Source organism: Natrix helvetica (genome assembly GCF_964273705.1).
Source record: "Natrix helvetica genome assembly, chromosome: 1".
NCBI classification, from domain to species: domain Eukaryota; kingdom Metazoa; phylum Chordata; class Lepidosauria; order Squamata; family Natricidae; genus Natrix; species Natrix helvetica.
In genome coordinates this window covers 293,202,552-293,223,035 of record NC_138548.1, presented here as the reverse complement: position 1 = coordinate 293,223,035, position 20,484 = coordinate 293,202,552, and the positions used below count along the sequence as shown (strand labels likewise).

The following is a 20,484-nucleotide window of genomic DNA, read 5'->3' as shown; positions in this document are numbered from 1 at the left end:
TACATTAGTTAAAACTTGAGAGAGGGAAAGAGGAGAGGAACTGTCTTACCGCACAAACAAAGCAAGTGTCATGCCAGCTGAAGCCCAGGGCCTCAAGGAAACGATCACCAGCGTCTATTTTGAAATCACAGCCACGGCACTTAGTTCCAAACATCTTGTCATAATCTTGCACAAAGGGGAGAGACAGAAAGACAGGAAAATGACATTATTCCTGAGCCAGCATTCTCAAACATAGTACAGTATTGTACCTAGGCTGGGAAAAAGGGCTTTGCTTGCACTGGCCCCCCACAACATGCATTTCCTATGGAGTAGCAGAAGATTGGATGGCTTGGTGGGAAGGCCAGGCTCCCGAAGCATCTAGAGAGGCCCCAAAGCATCCATATACTGTAGTTTTATTTTGCTTGAGCAATGCTGAGCATGAAAACTCTCCATGGCTCCTGACTGGACTCCTTCTCAGCCCAGGGGAGATTCTGAAAATCCATCACAGGATCTTCTGCCACTCCTTTTCTAATTTGTTATTAACATGGCAACTCTTAAAAATAATTGACGGTTCACTTGGTTTTGTTCAGGGTTAACTTTCCAATGCCTGAGCTCCTCAAGTATACTACCAGCTCTACTTAACATCTTTTAGTCCGATCTACAAATCTGCTATTTCTGTTCTGGGTTTCCTTCTGACCTTCCCTCCCACAGCTCCATCTCTCTGCTGTTATAACCTGAGCTTATAGTCTAACACAACTGTGCTGCTTGTCGGGCTAGAGATGGCCGACGATCCTCACAGTTGAGTCAAGCAAGGCTACACATGATGTTAAGAATCCTGTGCACCGTCCCCACCCGTTTTCTGATGAAAGGCAGCTGCTTGTTCATCTGGGAGAATACCAGATTTGTTCACAGCATCCAATAACAGGCAATGGAGATGGAAGGAGTGACTATTTTGGTAGTGAAATCACGTCCCTCCCCTCCACCATTTCCTAATGGAATATTCCAGAGCAGTATTGTTCAGACCCAGAATGAAAGGAGGGGAGAGAGAAAAAACAACAATTCCCAGCATGCTTTCTGGCATTCTATGTGATGCAGGTACTAATCTATCATCTCCATAGCAACCTAGCAGAACTGGAACTGCCCAGCAACCATCAACAAAAGGTGATCAAACCAGGGACAGAAGAGAATTGCAAGGCAAATATTTTATTTTGCAACTTCTTCCTGCTGCCCAGGATAGAAAACCCAAGGCTAGCAATACATTGCATGATATATGTTTCGCTCAAGGCTTTCCTTTTTGGTACAAGGAACTCTGATGCTACCAGGACCAATCAGGACACATTCCATCTCATCAGGCTGGAACGGCAGCTAAAGGCTTTCAGAAAGCTTGAATCACGGAGCCATCCCTCAATTATCCGGTATGCAGTACCTCTCTCACAGTAGGGCTGCCCCTCTTCTATGTAGAAAGCACGATTGCGGATGGGAGTTCTGCAGGCAGCGCAGACAAAGCACTGAACGTGCCAGGTCATCTTCAGAGCATGCATAATTTCCTAAAGCAATACAGGAATGTGAGTCACTCCACTGAATGGATACACTTTCTTGGCCAATATGACGAGATAATTAGGGGAGGAAAGAGCTTTATGGAGCACTTAGCATTGAACATGCCGTACAGCCTTCATCTTGATAATCCTAGGCCAGCATGTGTTCACCTTAGGAATCGGGGGAGAAGGAAGAGGTTGGAGTAGGCAGGAGATTGATAAACACGCCTGGAGAGAGATGGGCCAGGAACTTCTAGCTTATAGCTCTTAATCTTCCACGTATCAGCACCCACTCCTGTTCCAGGCCCTGATGAAACAAGCATATTGCTATCTCCTAAGGCAGGGATGGCGAACCTTTTAGACACCGAGTGTCCAAACGGTGTGCGCGCGCATGCCCAAACTGAAAGGTACTCGCACGTGCGCAGACATGCACATGGACACATGTGCAAATGTGCACATGCATGGACATGCACTCATGCGCAGCAGAAACCCGAAGACCAGCTGGCCGGCGCGAGGTGGGGCATCCCAACACCAGCAACGCAGCAAGAGGTAAGATATTTTTCTTTCGTGAGCTTCCGTTGCGTTGTTTGCAAGGAAACAGAAGCTCACGAAAGAAGCACCACCGAGATCTGACCTGGGACGACGGTGGCATGCAAAACCCAGCAGAGAGGGTTTTGCATGCCACCTCTGTCACACGTGCCATAGGTTCGCCATCACGGTCCTAAGGCATGAACCACTTTTGAATTAATGCAATGTAAGCTTGATGGTGACCCCTCCCCCCCCTCTAGCTGTTTCTGGAGTTCAGCTCTCATTGGCTTAGCCGGACCTAGTAAAAAACTGGAAGGAGGGGAAGTGTAAGTCAGGAACAGCTAAAGGGTTAAGAGCCAACCAGGCTTTCCTAAATGTTCCTAACTTCCAGCATTCCTGAGGCTGTAACCTGCTACCCCGAAGGCCAAATTTCACCTGAACTCACCCCTGTAATCTTCTTCTTGCATTTGGCGCAATTGGGGGCATAGCGCATGTCGTAGCACTTGGGGCAAAAGATGGAGCCCTTTTCTTCAAAAAATCCACCCTCATCAAGCACCTTCCTGCACTGTGAGCAGGTGAACTCTTCTGGGTGGTAGTAGCGTCCCAGAGCCATCAGGTATCGCCCCCTGTTGGAAAGCAAAGAGAAAGGGTGAGTGGCGGATTGGCAGCAACTCTCTTCGGTTGGAAAGACAAGCTGTCTCCCGCCAGCCTGCATTACGCACATCGCAGGAAGCCGGAAAGCACACTTCTGAGACTCCTGGTTCACTTCACACATATTCAATCCTCATTCGCAAAGGCAATCCGCACGTTTATCTCCTCAATCAAGTAATGAGGGAGAAAAGAGAAGAATAGCAGGGCCCTAAGAGGTGTTGCTGAAGCCCAACCGGCAGCGTTTCTAACCGCTGGCCGTTTTGGCTGGGTTGGCTGGCGATGTCATACAGTAGCGGAGGGAGACCACAGTGAGTTCCCCGCCTCTGTGGCTTACCTGATGATTTTGTTGCACTGATAGCAGACGGGCGTTTTGCTGGCACTCTCCGGAGCTTGCTGTGCAGCCTGGACAATAGAGTTGCGGTTCTGCACAGGCGTTGGGGTGGCTGGCTGGCTGTGCGTGCTCAGCACAGTGCTAGTCTTATCTGGCGCGTATCGCTCAGCGAAGGAAGGATCCACAGCCCAGGGTGGACGGCTGGAAGGGCCCGTGATAGGCGCAGGCTTTGGAGAAGTAGAACCTGGTGGAAATTACACAAGGCGTATCTGGCACTGCACGTTTATGGGTTCTTGCTTGGGTGAGCCCAAATGTGCAAGGCTCGCGCTCCGATTCTGCGTGTGTGTCATTGGGAATACCTTGCCCTTCGGTTTTTCTTTAGGGAAATAATAAATCTGCTTCTAATCCATGCCGGCACAAAAGGACAATTTAAAATTAGCTCACTGATTTGCAGAGTTGAAAGCTGTAGCAGCTTCCACAATCAGGAAAGAGACACTCCTTTGAGGCTTCCCCCGCCCCCAACCCCACTCCCCAACTTTCCTGCTGAGGGACCACCACTCCAGCTGCCTTTCTCCCCAGCATGCAGGGCTCCTGCTTACCATATCCAGGCTCCATTGTCAAGGCTGGTGCAGAAGGCGGATCTGGTATGGAGACCTGGCTACAAAATAACCAATTAGTTCCAAATAACGGGGCCTTTTACGTTATAACCCAAGCAGAGGTTGGCCCCTCAGAAGATATTTAACAGAGGAGAGAACCCAACCTAAATTCTTAGGCTTCCGGGTGGGCCCACTTTCCTCCTCCTCCCCAGGCAGAAATTAAAACCAGGACAAGGAGAGCATAGGCCAAGTTCTCTGTGTAGCAGTGACCCCTATTGGCTGGTTTGGTTCCCCAACATACAGGAGAGTTCAAGGAAGGGGAGTTCATGAAACTAAGGAGGAAGTGTCGGTTCTGAGCCCAGAAAGTCCAAAGCTACCTGAGAAGAAAAGTATTCTTCCAACTTATGTAGAAAGGTGGCATCCCACTTTGGCCCTCCACAGGACCAAAGAAAAGTCCAATTTAACTAGCCTCAAAAGAAGGTTTAAAGAACTACTGTAGAGAGCGCTAAGGAAAAGGGACTCTTGCAGGGGTGGGTTTCAAATTTTTTTTTACTACCGGTTCAGTGGGCGTGGCTAGATGGGGTGCATGTGACTGAGTGGGCGTGGCCAACTTGATGTCACTCACATACACTCAGTCACATGGCCCCCTCACCAAGCCATGCCCACCGAAACAATGGCAAAAAGTTTTGACGGAGGGGGGGAGAGGACTCCAGCCTCGCCGGAGCTAAGGGAGCACCTGCAAACTACCCAGTAGGAAAAAAAAAAGTTTTTCTCCTTCCCGGCCCCCCAGGAACACTCTGCAGGCTTTAGCAGGGCTGGGGGAAGGCCAAAACACCCCCATTTTTGCGAAAAATGGGCAAAAAGGGGGACATTTTCCCTTCCCCCAGCCCTGCTGAAGCCTGCAGAGTGCTTCTGGAGGCTGGGGGAAGGCCAAAACGCCCCCATTTTGGGGGAGGCGTCTCTGGGACCTCTCTGGGACTGGCATGCACACACCATTAAAAAAGGGGGGGAAATGACATTTTTTCAATGAAGATTGTTTTGCGCATGTGCAGAACAGAAAATAAAGATGGCGGCGCCCTGGATAGAAGCGGTACCGTCATGTGTGCGGCCGAGTTACTACTTATTCCCCCGAACTGGGCCAAACCAGTAGGAACCCACCTCTGGATTGTTGTCTCCACACGCACTCAGAAGAACATGTGTTCCTCTATATAGTGTCCCTTTCTAAAAAGAGACATAGAAAACAACAGTCTACTCCTCTCCAGCCCACCGCGTTCCTCCAGGCCAGTCAAGATTGTGTCAAAGGCTGCAGGAGGAGGTTCGCGTCTGCCTGCTTACAAAGGAAACATCTATTAAGTAGTGTTTCTGTTGGGGCAGTTGTTAGGGTAATAGTTGTTGGGGCAGTTCCCGAGTCATTAAACAATGGTGTATATAGAAACAATGTCTGGTATTAATGTTGTAGAAAAGTGCACTCTACTAAGGCTCCCTGCAGGGGGTAGTAGGACTTTCCCACACAGGAGAGTTAGCAGGATTGAAGATCCTGATCAAAACAAGGCACAAAACGTCATCCGGTACCTCTGACTGGAGGCATTTGAGACAAAGTTGTTGCAGTGTCAAAACTGTTTTGGAGTTGGCAACGTACACTTAAGCTGTGCGTCTGGTGTAGCTGTCAGGAGGCAGCTTTTTCTTTTGTAAAAAAACCAAACTTAGCTTGAAAGCATCCCCAGAACACTCCATCTTTTCTGAATCCTACTGGAATGACACTGAAGTAAATTCTTAACATTTAAAGAAAATTAAGCCAACCCAGTTCTTTCTGCCCTCATCTCTCTGATGGTTACATGCTTTTTGTGATACCTGATGAAGTATCATGGAAGGATGGGGTGGGGAATGGGGATGAACACTTGGGTGCCAACGCTAGCTTCATGCTGTTTTCACATGCAGCTCTAGTCAGGGGTGTTTCAATGGGAACATATGGCCATCCCAAACCAACAGGGTAAATAGGACCATGCTGGATTTTCCCAGATGTTCAGGCCTCGTGCCTGCAAAAGGACAACCGGCTTATCCGTAGATCATCGAGTAGAAATAAATTATCGGTGCAGAGCTTAGAGGGACATTTCAAGGCCAAATACTACCGCAGGGAGGTCCATGGCAGGGAAGAGGTGAAATCAAGTGGCAGTTTAGTTTGTGTGATGAATCGCAGAGGAAGCCACCTCAGCCCTGGAGCCAGCCTTTTTTCCAGCAGATGATCCAGGAAGAAGAGAGCAAGATGCTACCTGTACTTCAGCAGAAAATGCTGCCGGCCAGGAGCAGCAGGCCTGCGCTGGAGCAGAAGCTCACCGAAAACAGAAAGATGGAAGAACTGAACAAATGTATGCAGCTTGTCAAGTGAAGTAAAGAGGCAGAGAATGCCCCTGAGCAGCCCCAAGAGAGGGAAAATAAAACAGAGACCTCCTAGGACGTTCACCAATTCTTTCTTTCCCCTTTCTCAAATACCTAATTGGGGTGATCTGAAAGAAAACACCCCCCTCAGGGTGCAAGCACACCACACGCACCCATCCCATGCAAGAACAAATGTGGTATGTGGTGCTTTTATCTAAACTCTACCATTCTGAGTACAAGCGAAGCGATGGACTGAAGATCTGAACATGATCACACACACCTTTAAAACACACACAGGCAATGTTTCTTCACATCAGAGACTGTCGTGTTTTTGGGGAATCTCACATATTTGTATCACCAGGCAGGAAACAGAGGGTTTTTTTTTCCTCTCCCTCCCTCCCGCTTTTAACACAGATTGTTCCTCACACTTAAGATCCCCCACCTGCAGTGAAAAGTGGCACAGCTCAGCAAGATCCGCACCACATCCTCCCAGGCTGAAAAGAACAATGGAATGCTGGCACATTACAGAGGCCATGCAGTGGTTTGTTCTGCTCTAGATCAAGGGACTTTGTCCTTTTAAAAAAAACAGCAACCCTCTGTGCATTTTTACCTCTAGTCCACTCATACAATGACTTGGCTAAAAGATATTTTTTGTATCTGTGCCCCATGAAAAGAACAGAAGGCTCAGCCACCATCCTGTTTCTTACTCACTCCGCCTAATAATGTAATCCTAGAAAATAGTGCATTGAGGAAAAGAAAAGAAGGAAGCTCCAGATTGCTAATAGGCTTCTGCTCCCAAAGGTGCCAAGATAAAACAGCACCTGAAAATACTGATTTCTTGTGTGTGTGTGTGTTCACACACACACACACACACACATATTAATATGTCTGTGTGTATATATATGTATATGTGCGTGTGTGTGTAGCCTCAGATCTCTCCCTTCTCCTCTCTATACATACATACTGTACATACATACATACATATATCCACACACACACAGAGCCATAATTTGCAAAGACTCACAGCTATTAGCATCACAACAAAAACCAGACAAAACAATAAAATATCATACACACATTCCACTTTCATTAACTTATGGAATGCTACCACAGGCAGCATTAACCTAAAATAGTCCAGAATATTTGCACGATTACTAAGAAGTGTCTCTTGGACTTCACCTTACACATATGGGATACTGTCAACATATTTCCCCAGGATAGATGTATGAGATGGGTTAATTCTAATTGGAGAAAATGGTTTTGCAAGATACCAAGGTGGCAGACTATTAAGTATTTTTCAATATAGATTAAAACCAGCAGTTAGTTCTACACTCACAGTACAGGTATAATATGCTCATGGCAGATAGCAAATGGACCAGTGTGTTCCGAACCAATTGCAGTTACTGAGTGGCTCGCAAAAGCAATCCATGTGGGTCACATTGGAATATTCCAAAAAAACACTAATGAGGGCCCGAGTCTCCATTATGACCACACTCTACATAGGGTTGTGATTGGCATACTAAATGAAGCTAGACAACGGCCCTCCTAAACTTAAAAAAGAATGGGATGGCTTCAGTGGCTAAGACGCTGAGCTAGTCGATCAGAAAGTTTGGCGGTTTGAATCCCTAGCGCCGCATAATGGAGTGAGCTCCCTTGACTTGTCCCAGCTTCTTCCAACCTAGCAGTTCGAAAGCATGTAAAAATGCAAGTAGAAAAATAGGAACCACCTTTGGTGGGAAGGTAACAGCGTTCCATGTGCCTTCAGCATTTAGTCATGATGGCCACATGACCATGATGTCTTCAGACAGTGCTGGCTCTTCAGCTTTGAAATGGAGATGAACACCACCCCCTAGAGTCGGGAATGACTAGCACATATGTGCGAGGGGAACCTTTACCTTTTAACCACAGTTAACTACATCTGGCCATCCTCAGCAGCAGCCAGGAGGATTCCAAGTTACAGATCATCTCCTTCAAGCATAGAGCTCCTCCCTCACCCAAGAAAACACTGGAACCAACAGAGAATCTAGTAAACAAGCAGCAACTTCACCAGTGATTCATCTTTATCCTTCTGTTTTATTCTATGCAGAACCACAAAACCTCCAGACATCAGGACAAGACTTCAGTGCCATCCCTGCCAGGCCCAGGGAGGTAATGTACAATTAAGTATCATCTGCATATTAATATCTCACCCCTGAACAGTGGATTACTTTTTCCAGCAGCTTTATGTAGATGCTCAAAATCAGACTAGAGAAGACCAAATCTTGCGCCACCCCATAAGGGAATGATTATTGACCCAAACTATTCTCTTAATGTCAACCAACTGGAACGCAGGAAGAAACAGTATTATTCACTACACACAATGCATCTAGTCCCCGTAATTAATGGTCCTGAAGGCACAGAAAAGTCTAAAAAGATCATGAAGGGTGCACTAAAAATAAGGTAAAGGTTTCCCCGCACATGCGTGCTAGTCGTTCCCGACTCTAGGGGGCGGTGCTCATCTCCGTTTCAAAGCCGAAGACCCAGCATTGTCCAAAGACGTCTCTGTGGTCATGTGGCCGGTATGACTAAATGCCGAAGGCGCACAGAACGCTGTTACCTTCCCGCCAAAGGTGGTTCCTATTTTTCTCCTTGCATTTTTACGTGCTTTTGAACTGCTAGGTTGGCAGAAGCTGGGACAAGTAATGGGAGCTCACTCCGTTACGTGACGCTAGGAATTTGAACCGCTGAACTGCCCCCCTTCTGATCCACAAGCTCAGTGTCTTAGCCACTGAGCCACCTTTAAAGGATTCACTACTTCTGTGCAAATCTCAATAAAACCATTAGTTTGAGTCCAACTCTACCTCTGTCCTATGCTCAAAACTGAAGTTTAACTGAAATACATTCAAATAATCTGCTTCTTCTAGATTGGTCTTCTAGACTGGAATCCTTGACTAACTTCTTCCCAGTGAACTGGACTAGGACAGATAAACAATCACCCAAAGGTACGATAACATGAGACTTACTGCAGAAAGTCTAAGAAGCCATGACAAAAGAATTCCAGCAATTGCTGAGTGTTCAGTGCAATTTCTACTTGTAGTCTAATCAGTATTTAAATTCCTACCTGCTCAATGTACATGCCTGCAAGTGACTCTCTTTTGGGTGAAATGGGAAAGTTCCATTTGATCCATGTTTTGATAACAGCCAAATGTGGCATCACGTTGTTTGTTTTTGATTGTGTAAGAACTGTTCCCAACCGCCCACTCAAAAGCGTTCCCTAAAAAGAGGTGTCAAATAGCTGTCAAAAATAACCAGATGCAGGGACAATCTATTAAGGAGAAGCTCCACCAAAGCCTCCTTCAAAACTGCTGGCATTGCCACCTTCTAAATCCAGCCAGTTATGCCCCCACCAATACCTTGCAAAGCAAGTGAGGGCATGTGGGTACCACAATGTATCCAGAGGCTACATCATCAGAGTCTACAGGCCAAAAGGATAATATGGTAAGGTATCACCTGAGTCACCTCATTGGAAACTTCAGCATCTCTGAGTCAATATATCAGAAAATGCTGTATGAAACAGCTACAATGGCCAGGAGGCAACTACACCTACTCATGCTCCCCAAGAAAGCCCTAGACTTACTAAATGATGCTGTTAATCAACAGTCCACCAATGCCAGTTTGGTCTAATAATTAAAGCATCAGGCTAAAAAGCAGAGACTGTGAGTTCTAGACACCCCTTTAGCCATGAAAGGCAGCTGGGTGCCTTAGGCAGTCATTCACTCTCTCCTTAACCCAGCTCACCTCACAGGGTTGTGGTCGTGAGAAAATAGGAAGAGGAAGGTGCACATGTTCACCACCTTGAATGATTTGTAAAAGTAATTAAGGCAGGATATAAACAAACAGACAAACATGCAACAATGGAGAACTGCACTTTTTTACTGCCATGATAAAGGCTTGAGTTTGAGCTCCCACCCACACTCAGGTTGAGTCCTTGTTTTTCCCCATCCACGCTCCAAGTGTCACATTTTCTGTTTCATCTCTCCCGGAGTTCCTCAATAATCTAAGATGTACTTCTAGGAGTAGTGAATGCAATCTTGTCAAGGAAGCTGAATCACCCTCCTGATTCCAGAGGTCAACCTGGCAATAAATGAAACTGCCTATCGGGTGCAGAGACATTTCTCAAGGACCTCCCAGAAACGTGTCTTGGACAGGCCATTCTAATAATAGTCCACAGAAGTCTTCAGTGGCAGGACATCTCAAATGGACCAGGAAATGATCTGATCACAACAGAGAGAGAAATAGGCCTTCCACATATAGGATAAGGAAAATTAATGTTCAATATAGGCCAATCTGCCTGCATAGGAGCAGAGGTCGTTGGGACAAGCCTGTGGTTGCCAGTTGCCACGGAGGCCATCAAGTCTCTAGTTCTCCCAGACATAACCCTCAGGGCATGGAGACAGATATCAACCAGCACCAAAAAGTAAGGAAACTCCAAGCTTACAAGTGAATGGAGACCACTTTCCCAACTGCAACTTAAGTGACCTTTCAGATGAGACACAGGCTGACAATGCAATGAAGAACAATTCCTCACCCACAGCTTGGCTTAGTTCACCAGTGACTCAGCATCTCCAGTTTCAGTTGCCTATACAATAATAAATAGGCAGAAGCCAGATATGAGAATAGAAGCATTTATTTTTACTACAAAATGGAAAGTAGTAAGTGAGTCTCCATCCAGACTGCAAAGTCTTAACTACATTTCAGGCACTCAAGTGTGGGCGGTTATACCACTGTACAGATAATAGTTGAATTCCGCATCATGCATGTAGACCAGACATTGATAAAACTCTCACAATGGCAGAGTTGTAGCCAACAGACGTGCCCTCCATGAGGGGAAAGGACATTCTAGATGCAGAAAGAGACACAGAGCAATTCACCCCTCTTCCTGAGTCTGCTCTGATCCCAGCAAGAGCACCTCTATCGCATTTCTCAAACATGGTGGTCTTTTGCAAATTAAGGCGCCTTGGTATATAGATCAAGTGCAAAATAGACATCCCCAATCAAATTATGGGCAGCAAGATAGTCTTACCATCTCTCAAGATCTCATCGGCCCACCCGGAGAGGAATGTCTGTCCTTCCCTGAAGGTAGCAAACACAAACCAACACTCGTAGCCAAGGGAACAAGGAGAGGAAAAGGATAGCCATGGCAGGGTGGAAGATGGGAGGGAAGACCCTTTTCTCTAACAGTTGTGGAGACGCAGAAGGGGGTTATCTGGAGAAGACTCTGTCTTCATTTCCAATCCAGTGCTGAGAAACTATATCAGAAAGTGGCAAAGGTGGACTGTGCATCCCTTACTTTTCTGAAATTCTATGCCAAATTGGTTGAACTGAGAACTACCTGAACAGGTATTGGAGACTAAGGTTCAAACCCCAATGCTTATACAAATTGCGCTGTGTTTCCTTGGGCCAGCCATTCTTGCTGCACCTAGCTCATCTGACTGCATTGTGAGGAATGGACCATCCATGTGATCTTACATTCCTTGGAAGAAGGCTAGTTTTAAATGTCATCAATAGAACCGAAACAAAACAAATGGCTAAAGATGCCATCTTTTCCTGTAATGCTTATCCAGGAGGGAAAACTCTTGACAGTTCATAAAAACAAGGCCAGTCTGAGAAATCCAGAAGATCTTCCATTGGTAGAATATGAGGATACCTGCTGTTCCTTTATTCAGGAAATAATTCCCACTTCAGTGGAAATAGCTTCCTTCTTCCAGAACATTTCTTTAAGGTGGGGAAAACTAATCCTCCTCTCCAATGGTAAAGCTGGATTCTAAAGTTTCTTTCCATTGAGGACAGGAAGTGAGGCATGGAATTCCAAGTGCGAGTCCATAAAAGAAAAGCCTCCTGCTTATTTCTAGGTCCTAACTAAGTAATTCTCCAGCACAGATCAATCATTACATTCCAGGAGTTGCGGGGACTTCCTATTTTCAAGTTACACTCAACAGCCAGAAGGAAACAGACAGAAATGTGCCCTCCCTATATAACATCTGCATTGCATACAATCAACAGAAGGGTCGAGTCAGAAGAGTAAGACAGGATCAGCCTAGGAGAGCACATTCAGAGAGGTAGCTGATCGCTGGTGGTGCCAGTCACGCAGGTGAGTGTAACGGGGGCTCCGGAGTTCCAGGACAAACTTTTCTCTAGAAAAAGAAAAGGGAAGGCAGACAGTGGAGAGGAAACAGTAATGTTAGGGAAAGGGAGGGGAGAGGAAAGAGAGACAGAGTGCATGCAGAAGACACTTCACACAATGCCCAACCTATTTCAATAGCATTCCATCCTCAAGGGGGGGGAGGACTTTTCTCTCTCTCTTCCCTCTTTCCCACAAGTAGATAATAAGTCCATGAAGCAAGTGTGTTCATACAACACCTCAACTCAGCCAACAACAATTTAAGCCATTCGTTTAGGATCTAGTGTGCCACATGAACCCAGAAAACTTGCTTGATAAACCACGCTTAACTATGGATGTATTGTACAAACTATCTGTAGCAAGAGAGAAAAAGTATCTCTATAAACAAGTCTGAAACCCTAAGCTCATCTCAGCTGGCATCCTAGCACTTGAGGAACTCGGGCAAAAATCCTTTCTCTAACCCTAAGAAATCCAAGTCCCAAAGATCTGGCCCTTCTTACCTGGCCTCCTTAAGATGCTCGTCATCTGGGTCTCGCACTGGCAGCAGAAGGAAGGGAGAAAGAGAGAGGATCAGAGTTGGGTCAGTCAGGTTGGTAGATGGAAAGAAAAAGCAAGAATTAATTAAGGCTATCCCCAATTGGGGTGAGGGAAGCAGAAGGAGATGTCTGCAGAATATTTAGTTGCATCCCCAGACAGATTGCATGGGGCCAAGGGGGCATCCCCAGGAATGAGGAGGGGGAGGAGGATGAACGTAAGACTCTGACCACTGAGACAGAATGAGAGAAGGACCAGAGCTGTCACCAAATCTCAGGCACCACTGCACCTGTTTCCTGAAGTGGCAGATAAGAAAAGCTTGAGATTTCCCCTAAGCCTCTAGTGGGAACTGGCCACTCAGAGGGATGGGAAAATAAAGCTTGCCATGCCCCTTACATAGTTCCCACCGGAGGGGCACTTACTGAATTCTGTGCCTGTGAGATGGGCCAGAATGCGGAAGGAAGGAGACTGAGTAATCCCAGTCCGTGGTCGCCAGTCCTCTGTGTCCTCAATAAGTCTCTTTTTACTGGCATCACTGGGGAAGAAAGCTGGCAGGCTCACCAGCCGCAGAGAGTGCCTACAAACAGACCAGGGCACTCAGCCAGAACTGCACTGAAAACAGCAGTTGCCGGACATGCATTGCACCCAAACACACACACACATACACATATACACCGCAATGAATCAAGACATGGCCACTCTAATGGGCCGGATAAATAACCTGTCCTTCAGTAGTAATAATGAGATCCTGAAGCTCACCCCATCAGTCCCTTGTCTACAATGGTTAATTTTCTGCAGCTAAAGAAATACATCAGGCAGAACTGCTAGATGGCTGACAGTCCTGAGAGTCACAATCTTAACAGATCTGGAGGGTGAAGGCTATGAAGGCTGCTTAATATCCTTCCCAGCGCCTGTGATTCTACTTTCTGGGAGGAAGGGAGACTAGGCGGACCAGACTCTGAGAGGAAATAGGAAGCCATCCCATCTGCACTTCCTTCAAGCAGAAGGGAAGCTTTTCTGTCAGGGGACTAATCAGGGGGCTGGTTATCTGGCTGGGGAGGGCTAGAGAGCTGCGGTGTCACTGTTAGCATCAGTGACAAATTAGTTTTCTAAGAGCTTCTTTGGCAGTGAATATAGATGGCATCTAAGGAGCCGCACACAACACGACCAGAAAGCCTTGGGCCTATCATCCCTGATGTAAAACTCCGGCCATTTTCTCACCTCCGATAGTGTAGGATTGTACCGAATATGAAGGGTCTGATTAGGGAATAAGGGATAGCTATCAAGTGATCGGTCCTACATCCTTTCTGCAACAGTATTCAGCCCCTTCTGTGGCCACTTGAAAAGCAAGTGCTTTAAACATAGTGTCTGTCCATACAGCTCTTTTTGTGAGCTACATGTCAATTTGTTCTGTCCAGACTCGTCGTTAAACATCAGCAAAATTCAGACCTTTTTTTCCCCCCCAAGCCAATCAATGCATGGAAATCCTTCTGCAGGCCAGAGCAAGGGTTTGAAAATGTGTCCCCAGAACAGCCAGCAGATTGTAAGAAATTCCTTAAAAAATCCCGAGAAGCAAAGAAAGACTATTTGTGTGTGTGAGGTGTGTGTGTGTGTGTATGAGTGTGAGGTATACGTGAGTGTGTCCTAGCAACCCCACTCTACAGAAAGGCTACAAAAAACCCGAGTGCTTCCTACCCTGAACACCACCAAAAACCTTCTCGTTCTCCATTATAAACACAACAAAAGCCATTTGCAATTATAAATTGCAATCTGGCTGGGGGAGAGGGAGGGTGCTTCACAGCCTTTAGGGCCTGGCTGAGGGGGACTATAAACCCAAGGACGTGCAAAGCATCAGAGAAAACTGGATCATCAAAGAACGCATGAACTCTTCGAGAATGGCCCAAGAGAGAGGTACCTAGAAATATCTCCTCCCACAAAGGAATCATCTTAAGAGGGGAAAAGTGGATTTCCCCCCCCCCTTCTCTGCCCCCCCCCCCCAAGGACTGGAACAACCAAGTTAAACTGTAATCAGGAGTTAAATATGAACTGCTTCATGGGATGATATGTTGATTCTGAGTTACCAAAGCACTGAGTTTGTTAACAGACTACTCCAGGGCTCTTCGATTAGGCCGTCAGAGGGCCAACTTGGCTAATGTTTGACTTTGTGAGAGACAGACCTTAAATCCTGAACTTCCGCGTCATACAGTGGCCTGGTTTACCAGGTGATGCTCTAATATACCCCCTTAACCGCAGTTTTTTTTAAAAAGAATGCTTGCATTTTAGCCACAGGTGTCTCAGAGGTTGTTCTCCCTAACTTTTGGGAGGAACATTACCAAGCTATGAGGCAAAAACATCTACATGCAATACAAACATCACTGACATTGCTATCCTAGCCCCAGACCCTGTTCCCAAGTCTTACTGGTCCTCCAGGTAGTAATCTCCATAATCAGGTGGGGGGTGATTTGGGGACGCAGCCTTCACCTCAGGTGGGTGGGCAGTCACCCTGAGGACAGGAGCAGGAAGGGATAAGAGAAAGCAAAGTACCAGTCAGGTAAGAAATATTATTCCCTCCCAACATAGCAACAACATTTACATCTCTGCTGCTCATAGGGGAGCAGTTGATGTCCCCGGAGATATCTGCAGCTTGACTGGGGAGGAGAGAAGCCACAAGCTCCCTGCCAAATTTAGCACCAATTCCTCACCCTTATCTAGGTCAGGCAGTCACAGTTATAGATGAATGTAGACTAGGAAGAGCTGCACCAGGCTGCTGTTCCAGCCCCAGGCAGAAGCCACCAGAATCCTCTTTTAAAAATCAAATCTTTTTGGCAACCTTGACCTTAGGGGTAACTTCCGTGGCTTCTTGCCATACAAAGAGGTCTTATCTCCTCCACTTATTTCCAGGAAAATGGGACATCAAAGGGGTTCCAGTATGGCCCAAAAGGATTTGGTCAAGAAAGTACAAATAAATTTTGCTTTTCTTGTTTAGGTAAAAACAGCTCTTCCCATCTAAGCCTGTTGTGGGTTTTGAAAGTTTCTGTCGCTGTCATCGTCCCCAATCAAAACAAACTTAAGATTTCTTTAGGAAAAGATAATTTTCCACTCCTGTCACAACCATGCCCCCCAAAAGTGGGGCGAGATGGGAAATAAGAAATCAGACATGGAAAACATCATGCAAATTAGAAAAGAAAAAAAAAAGACTACAGAGAAGACCAAAAGCTTACTGACTTGTCGGAATTCTGTGCCTGCAGGAGAGAAAAAGAGGGAAAGAGAAAAAAGACAGGAAAGGCAGACAGATTAGAATCAAAAGCAGAGAAAACAATGCTTCCCCATTTCTATTTTGGTTAAGAGACAGGTGGCCTTCAATCAGAGAATCCACAAGGGAGTCAAAGCAGCAGAATGGCAGGCACAACCAGGTGACTGAAGCCCAGCCCCTTTTTAACATGCACTGCAGGCAGGTAAAAAGGAGCAAGGCTGTGATCACCCAGTCACACCCACCATTTTGATATCATTCACATTCACACCCCTTCCGTCCCTGGATCCCCCTACTTCTGTTACCTCTAGCATGGCACCCCTCTTAATCAGGAATATCAGGAAACTGAAACCTCAGCATATTTGGAGGGCACCAATTTGAGAAAGAGTACATTAAATCATGACAGGTGTGATCACCAATCATCACAGGTTACGATAATGCTCGCTAAGGATGTTGTGTGGGGCGATCCAGGACAAGAGTCTCCCATCCAAAGAAGAAAATGCTTACTTTGTAAAAACTCTCATCTCCAAACAAGTTAAGAACAGTCCTCCATAGTTATATTTACATGCAAGTGACATAAAGTTTATAGAGGCCCTTTGCTGAAAACTACAAAGAAAGATCTGATTAGTTCAGCGTGAGTCTTCACAACTTCTTTTGCACTATAAATTGTTGCAAGGAAAGCTATTCCTTGCTAAGGAAATGAAGTCATACTGAAACAACTAAGAATATACAGCACTGGTATATAAGTCTAAGTTCTATTGCTATTGCTATTCTCACTATCCACTAGTAGCATTTATTAGCTTAAAATAAATAAAGTAAGAACCAGCTAGAATGCACCAAGTTAGAGGAGCTCAACTAAAGCATCATTATTTTCAGCAACATCTGAACAAAAACTGCCAACAACTTGCATGCAGTTAAGCACTTAGGGCTGTCTTCCACACATGAGCAGCTCATCCTGGCAGAAAAAGCAGACCAATGTTGCTGATTCCAAACATATTCTTTTCCCCTTTCCTTTTTTTGAAGCTTATTAATTTTACTGAATTAATCCCCATCCATCCGGCATCCTTTCCGCCAGTTGTACCCTGGCTTCGTTTTTCTGCATTAATTGAACAGCTTTTTTGTCTAGTCTGGTGATCCTGCTCTGGTCAAAATTTGCAAAGCTAACGAGAAGAGAAGAACCTAAAATTTCCACAGAAGGAAAAGTGGGGTGGGGGTGGGGGGAAGGTAACAGCTCAAAAGGTTTTTTTTTTAATCCTCACTTCTCCCATATGATAGATAAGATAGAACTACTAGTTTAATGTTGGGACAACGAGATGCCACAACATGTAAATCTTGTATTTTATGTGCATTTCCTTTGTAAGGTGTATTTTTCATTTTAACACTTTTCTTAGAAATCTGAGTTTAAAAGAATGGCATTTTTGTTCTTCATTCAACGGAAAACGGCATCTCAAGTCTGTTTCTTGGTGTCTTCTCTGAAATGTGCAGCTTCAGGCTGAATAGCATTATACTTCAGATCTGTATTTCTCTGAGCCTGTCTTTCAGATCAAAAAATATTTACCCTGCAACCAGGGAGTGTATGAGGGTGGAGAATTTCAAAGATATCCAGAAAGTACATTTACTCTGTTTTATAAAAATAGAATATATAACTCATAAGCAGACACTAATGAATGTGTAGGTGCAGCTGACTTGCTATAATATGCTATCATTACAATCAAACTATCTGATGTAAGAATGATTTAGGATTGATTGGTAAAAAGAATTATAGATACAGTAGAACATTTTCCCTGGGACATCGCATTATGTTTCCAACTTCATCTATTGGGTTGACCAGAACACGTAAGAAGACTCAAGTTTTAAAAAGTGAGATGTTATCTGAATGAACATCACTAAATTTGGGTATGGTTTTACTCAGGAAGTTCAATATCTTTTCCAGCCACAAGAGGCCACTGCAACACCAGAGGTTTATATTTTTTCAATGGGGAGGAGGGACATTCTTACCAATCAGGTGCCCCTCAGTGGAAAGCCACACATGCACAAGTTTACATGCACAGGTGTACAGAGGAGGGCCGGTGTGCAGAGTTTCACAGTTGCATTACTACCCCCACCCCCATCCCATCCCAGGTGGCCAGAAGCACAGCAACATACCCATTGTGCTGTGTGGTGCAGACGGATGCAGGGGGAACATACCGCACGGGTTTCGTCACCCGCCCGGGCTCAGAGTTTGGAGCAGGGTTAACTCCAAAGGGCCGCGCTGTCTTGTTGAGGGCAGAACTGGGAGTGAAGTTGTATTTGGGGGGCTGAGAAGAAGGGAGTGCATCCTAGACAAAAGACAAAACAACAATGCCCAAGCTGGCATGGCAGGCAGCATGCAAGAGCACCCCATAATCAGGCAGAGCCAGAGGCCACAGTGTCCCAGATGGAAGCCAGGCCATTCAGGACTCTTCTTTGAGCACCAAGGCAATAAATACAAGTTGGCACAGAGCAGCTGTAACGTAAGCCAGTGGTCCATCTCTGTTTCTATCTCTATCTGTCTACTCCTAAACAGGCACTGCCTTGCTCAGCAAATCTCTTCAAGGGACAGAAAGGGTCCCTCTACGGCTGCCCAGAGGGTGTGCAAGATAATCAATTGCCTTCCATCCAAATAGCGGAAACAGGACAGGGGCACATGCTGAAGTTTTAAGGAGCAAAAACAAACCATGCGTGTCTCTTCATCTACCCTCATCTCATTTCCCTCTTCCACCCATGGACCCGAAAAAATGAATGGGGACCTTCCAGGGCAGCCCTCCCAAGATCTTGGGAAGGCCAGGATCTGACCGTTTGCCTCTCTATTGGGTGAAGCAAAGACCCAATTCAGGAATCAACACAGCTCTACTTGTAGCTTCAAATTTATATCCCCTTTTGCTTTGAGAATTGTACACAGCTACACCAGGGCAATGCCCATGTCCAATTTCTGACTTTGGGAAGTTCTGAAGTACAATTTAAAAATAAGCTAACGATGAGCAGGAAGAGAGAAATTCAGGAAGGGGAAAAAAGGTACTGCATTCTACAGTTCTTTCAATTGCTACCCTCAATTGCAGAACATCACATTTATATAAGATTAAAACACCAGATTAATTCTAAGAAAAAGTATAAGAGAGGAGAATTTTAATTTATTTATTATATACTGGTAGCCCTCAACATACAACCATTCATTTAATGGCCGTTCAAAGTTACAACGGCACTTTAAAAAGTTTTCACACTTACAACTATTGTAGCATCCCCATAGCCACATGATCAGATGCTTGGAAACTGGCGTGTGTGACAGTTGCACTGTCTTCGAGTCATGGGATCACCATGTCTAACCTCCTCAGTTGGCTTTAGACAAACAAAATCAATGGGGGAAGGCAGATTTTCTTAATGGTCAAATGATTCATTTAGCAACTGCAGTGATGCGCTTAACAACGGTGGCAAAAGATCTTAAAATGGGGGACACTCACTTAACAACTGCCTCGCTTTGCAATGGAAATGTTGGACTCAATTGTGTATGTACGTTGAGGACTACCTGTATCATATTTAGCAACTGCTCATCTCCCTCATAGAATGACTCTGGGTAGCTTACCAAAATCAGATTGCAAAAAAGGACGAAAAAAATAAAGCATTTCTACTGATGGCTGAGAAGTTCCAATTGGAATTATTCAGAAACTCAACATGGATGTCCATTTTGGCTAAGAAGGCTAACTGCATACCTTCGAAACTCTAAGTCCCCTATATCTACTATTCTTTTGGGTATTAAAATAACTATCTGAACAAAGTCTGTCTGGCTTGGTTGCAAAATGTTTCATGGTCAGAGCTGTCAAAGTGTGGAATATTTTCCACACTTCTACCCAACTGTATATGGACATTTATTATCCTGCTTTTGAAATACATTACCGTATTTTTCGGACTATAAGACGCACCAGAGTAGAAGACACACACATGATTCTGAAGAGATAAAATTTTTTTAAAAGTTTTTGAACTCTGCAGGCCTCCCAAACCCTCTGCATGCCTTGTTCTTTGTGAAAAACGGGGCATGCAGAGAGTTTGAGGGGACTGCAAAGTGTTCCCGGGGGCTAGGGGGGGAGCAAAAACGAGCAAAAAATGGCCTGTTTTTCATGAAAACGGGCCCATTTTTTGCAAAAAAAAAAAGGACATGCAGAGGCTTTGGGAGGCTGGTAGAGTGCTGCTGGGGGCTGGGAGGGGCAAAAACGAGCAAAAAATGGCCCGTTCTTCACAAAAATAGGCGTTTTTTGCAAAAAAAGGGGGGCATGCAGAGGTTTTGGGAGGCTTGTAGAGTGCTCCTGGGGGCTGGGGTGGTGGTGGAGGCAAAAACGAGCAAGACCATCCCGTTTTTCGCTTGTTTTTGCCCTCTCCAGCCTGCAGCCCCCTTTGCAGGCCACCCAAACCCTCTGAACATCCATTTTTGTGTAGGGGGTGGGGTTTCGGGAGGTCAAAAATGCACCCAGATTTTCACCCTCTTTTTTGGGGGGGAAAGATGCGTTTTATACTCCAAAAAATATGGTATGTAT

The 20,484-nt window shown here is 45.5% G+C and overlaps 1 protein-coding gene across 3 annotated transcripts in view; it reads right to left on the bottom strand.

The window, feature by feature from the left end:
• PDLIM7 (PDZ and LIM domain 7) overlaps positions 1-20,484 on the bottom strand; it is a 55,569-nt gene that overhangs the window by 1,697 nt on the left and 33,388 nt on the right. The window contains exons 5-12 of one of the 3 annotated variants that reach the window (XM_081936949.1): positions 18,086-18,258; positions 13,113-13,267; positions 12,657-12,693; positions 3,624-3,682; positions 3,028-3,268; positions 2,488-2,668; positions 1,406-1,526; positions 50-165 (exon numbers count right to left, since the gene is read on the bottom strand). In XM_081936949.1, coding sequence (XP_081793075.1) covers positions 50-165; positions 1,406-1,526; positions 2,488-2,668; positions 3,028-3,268; positions 3,624-3,682; positions 12,657-12,693; positions 13,113-13,267; positions 18,086-18,258 — 1,083 coding nt within the window. The remainder of the gene's footprint in view (positions 1-49; positions 166-1,405; positions 1,527-2,487; positions 2,669-3,027; positions 3,269-3,623; positions 3,683-12,656; positions 12,694-13,112; positions 13,268-18,085; positions 18,259-20,484) is intronic. The other 2 variants (XM_081936948.1, XM_081936947.1) reach the window with 2 other exon arrangements.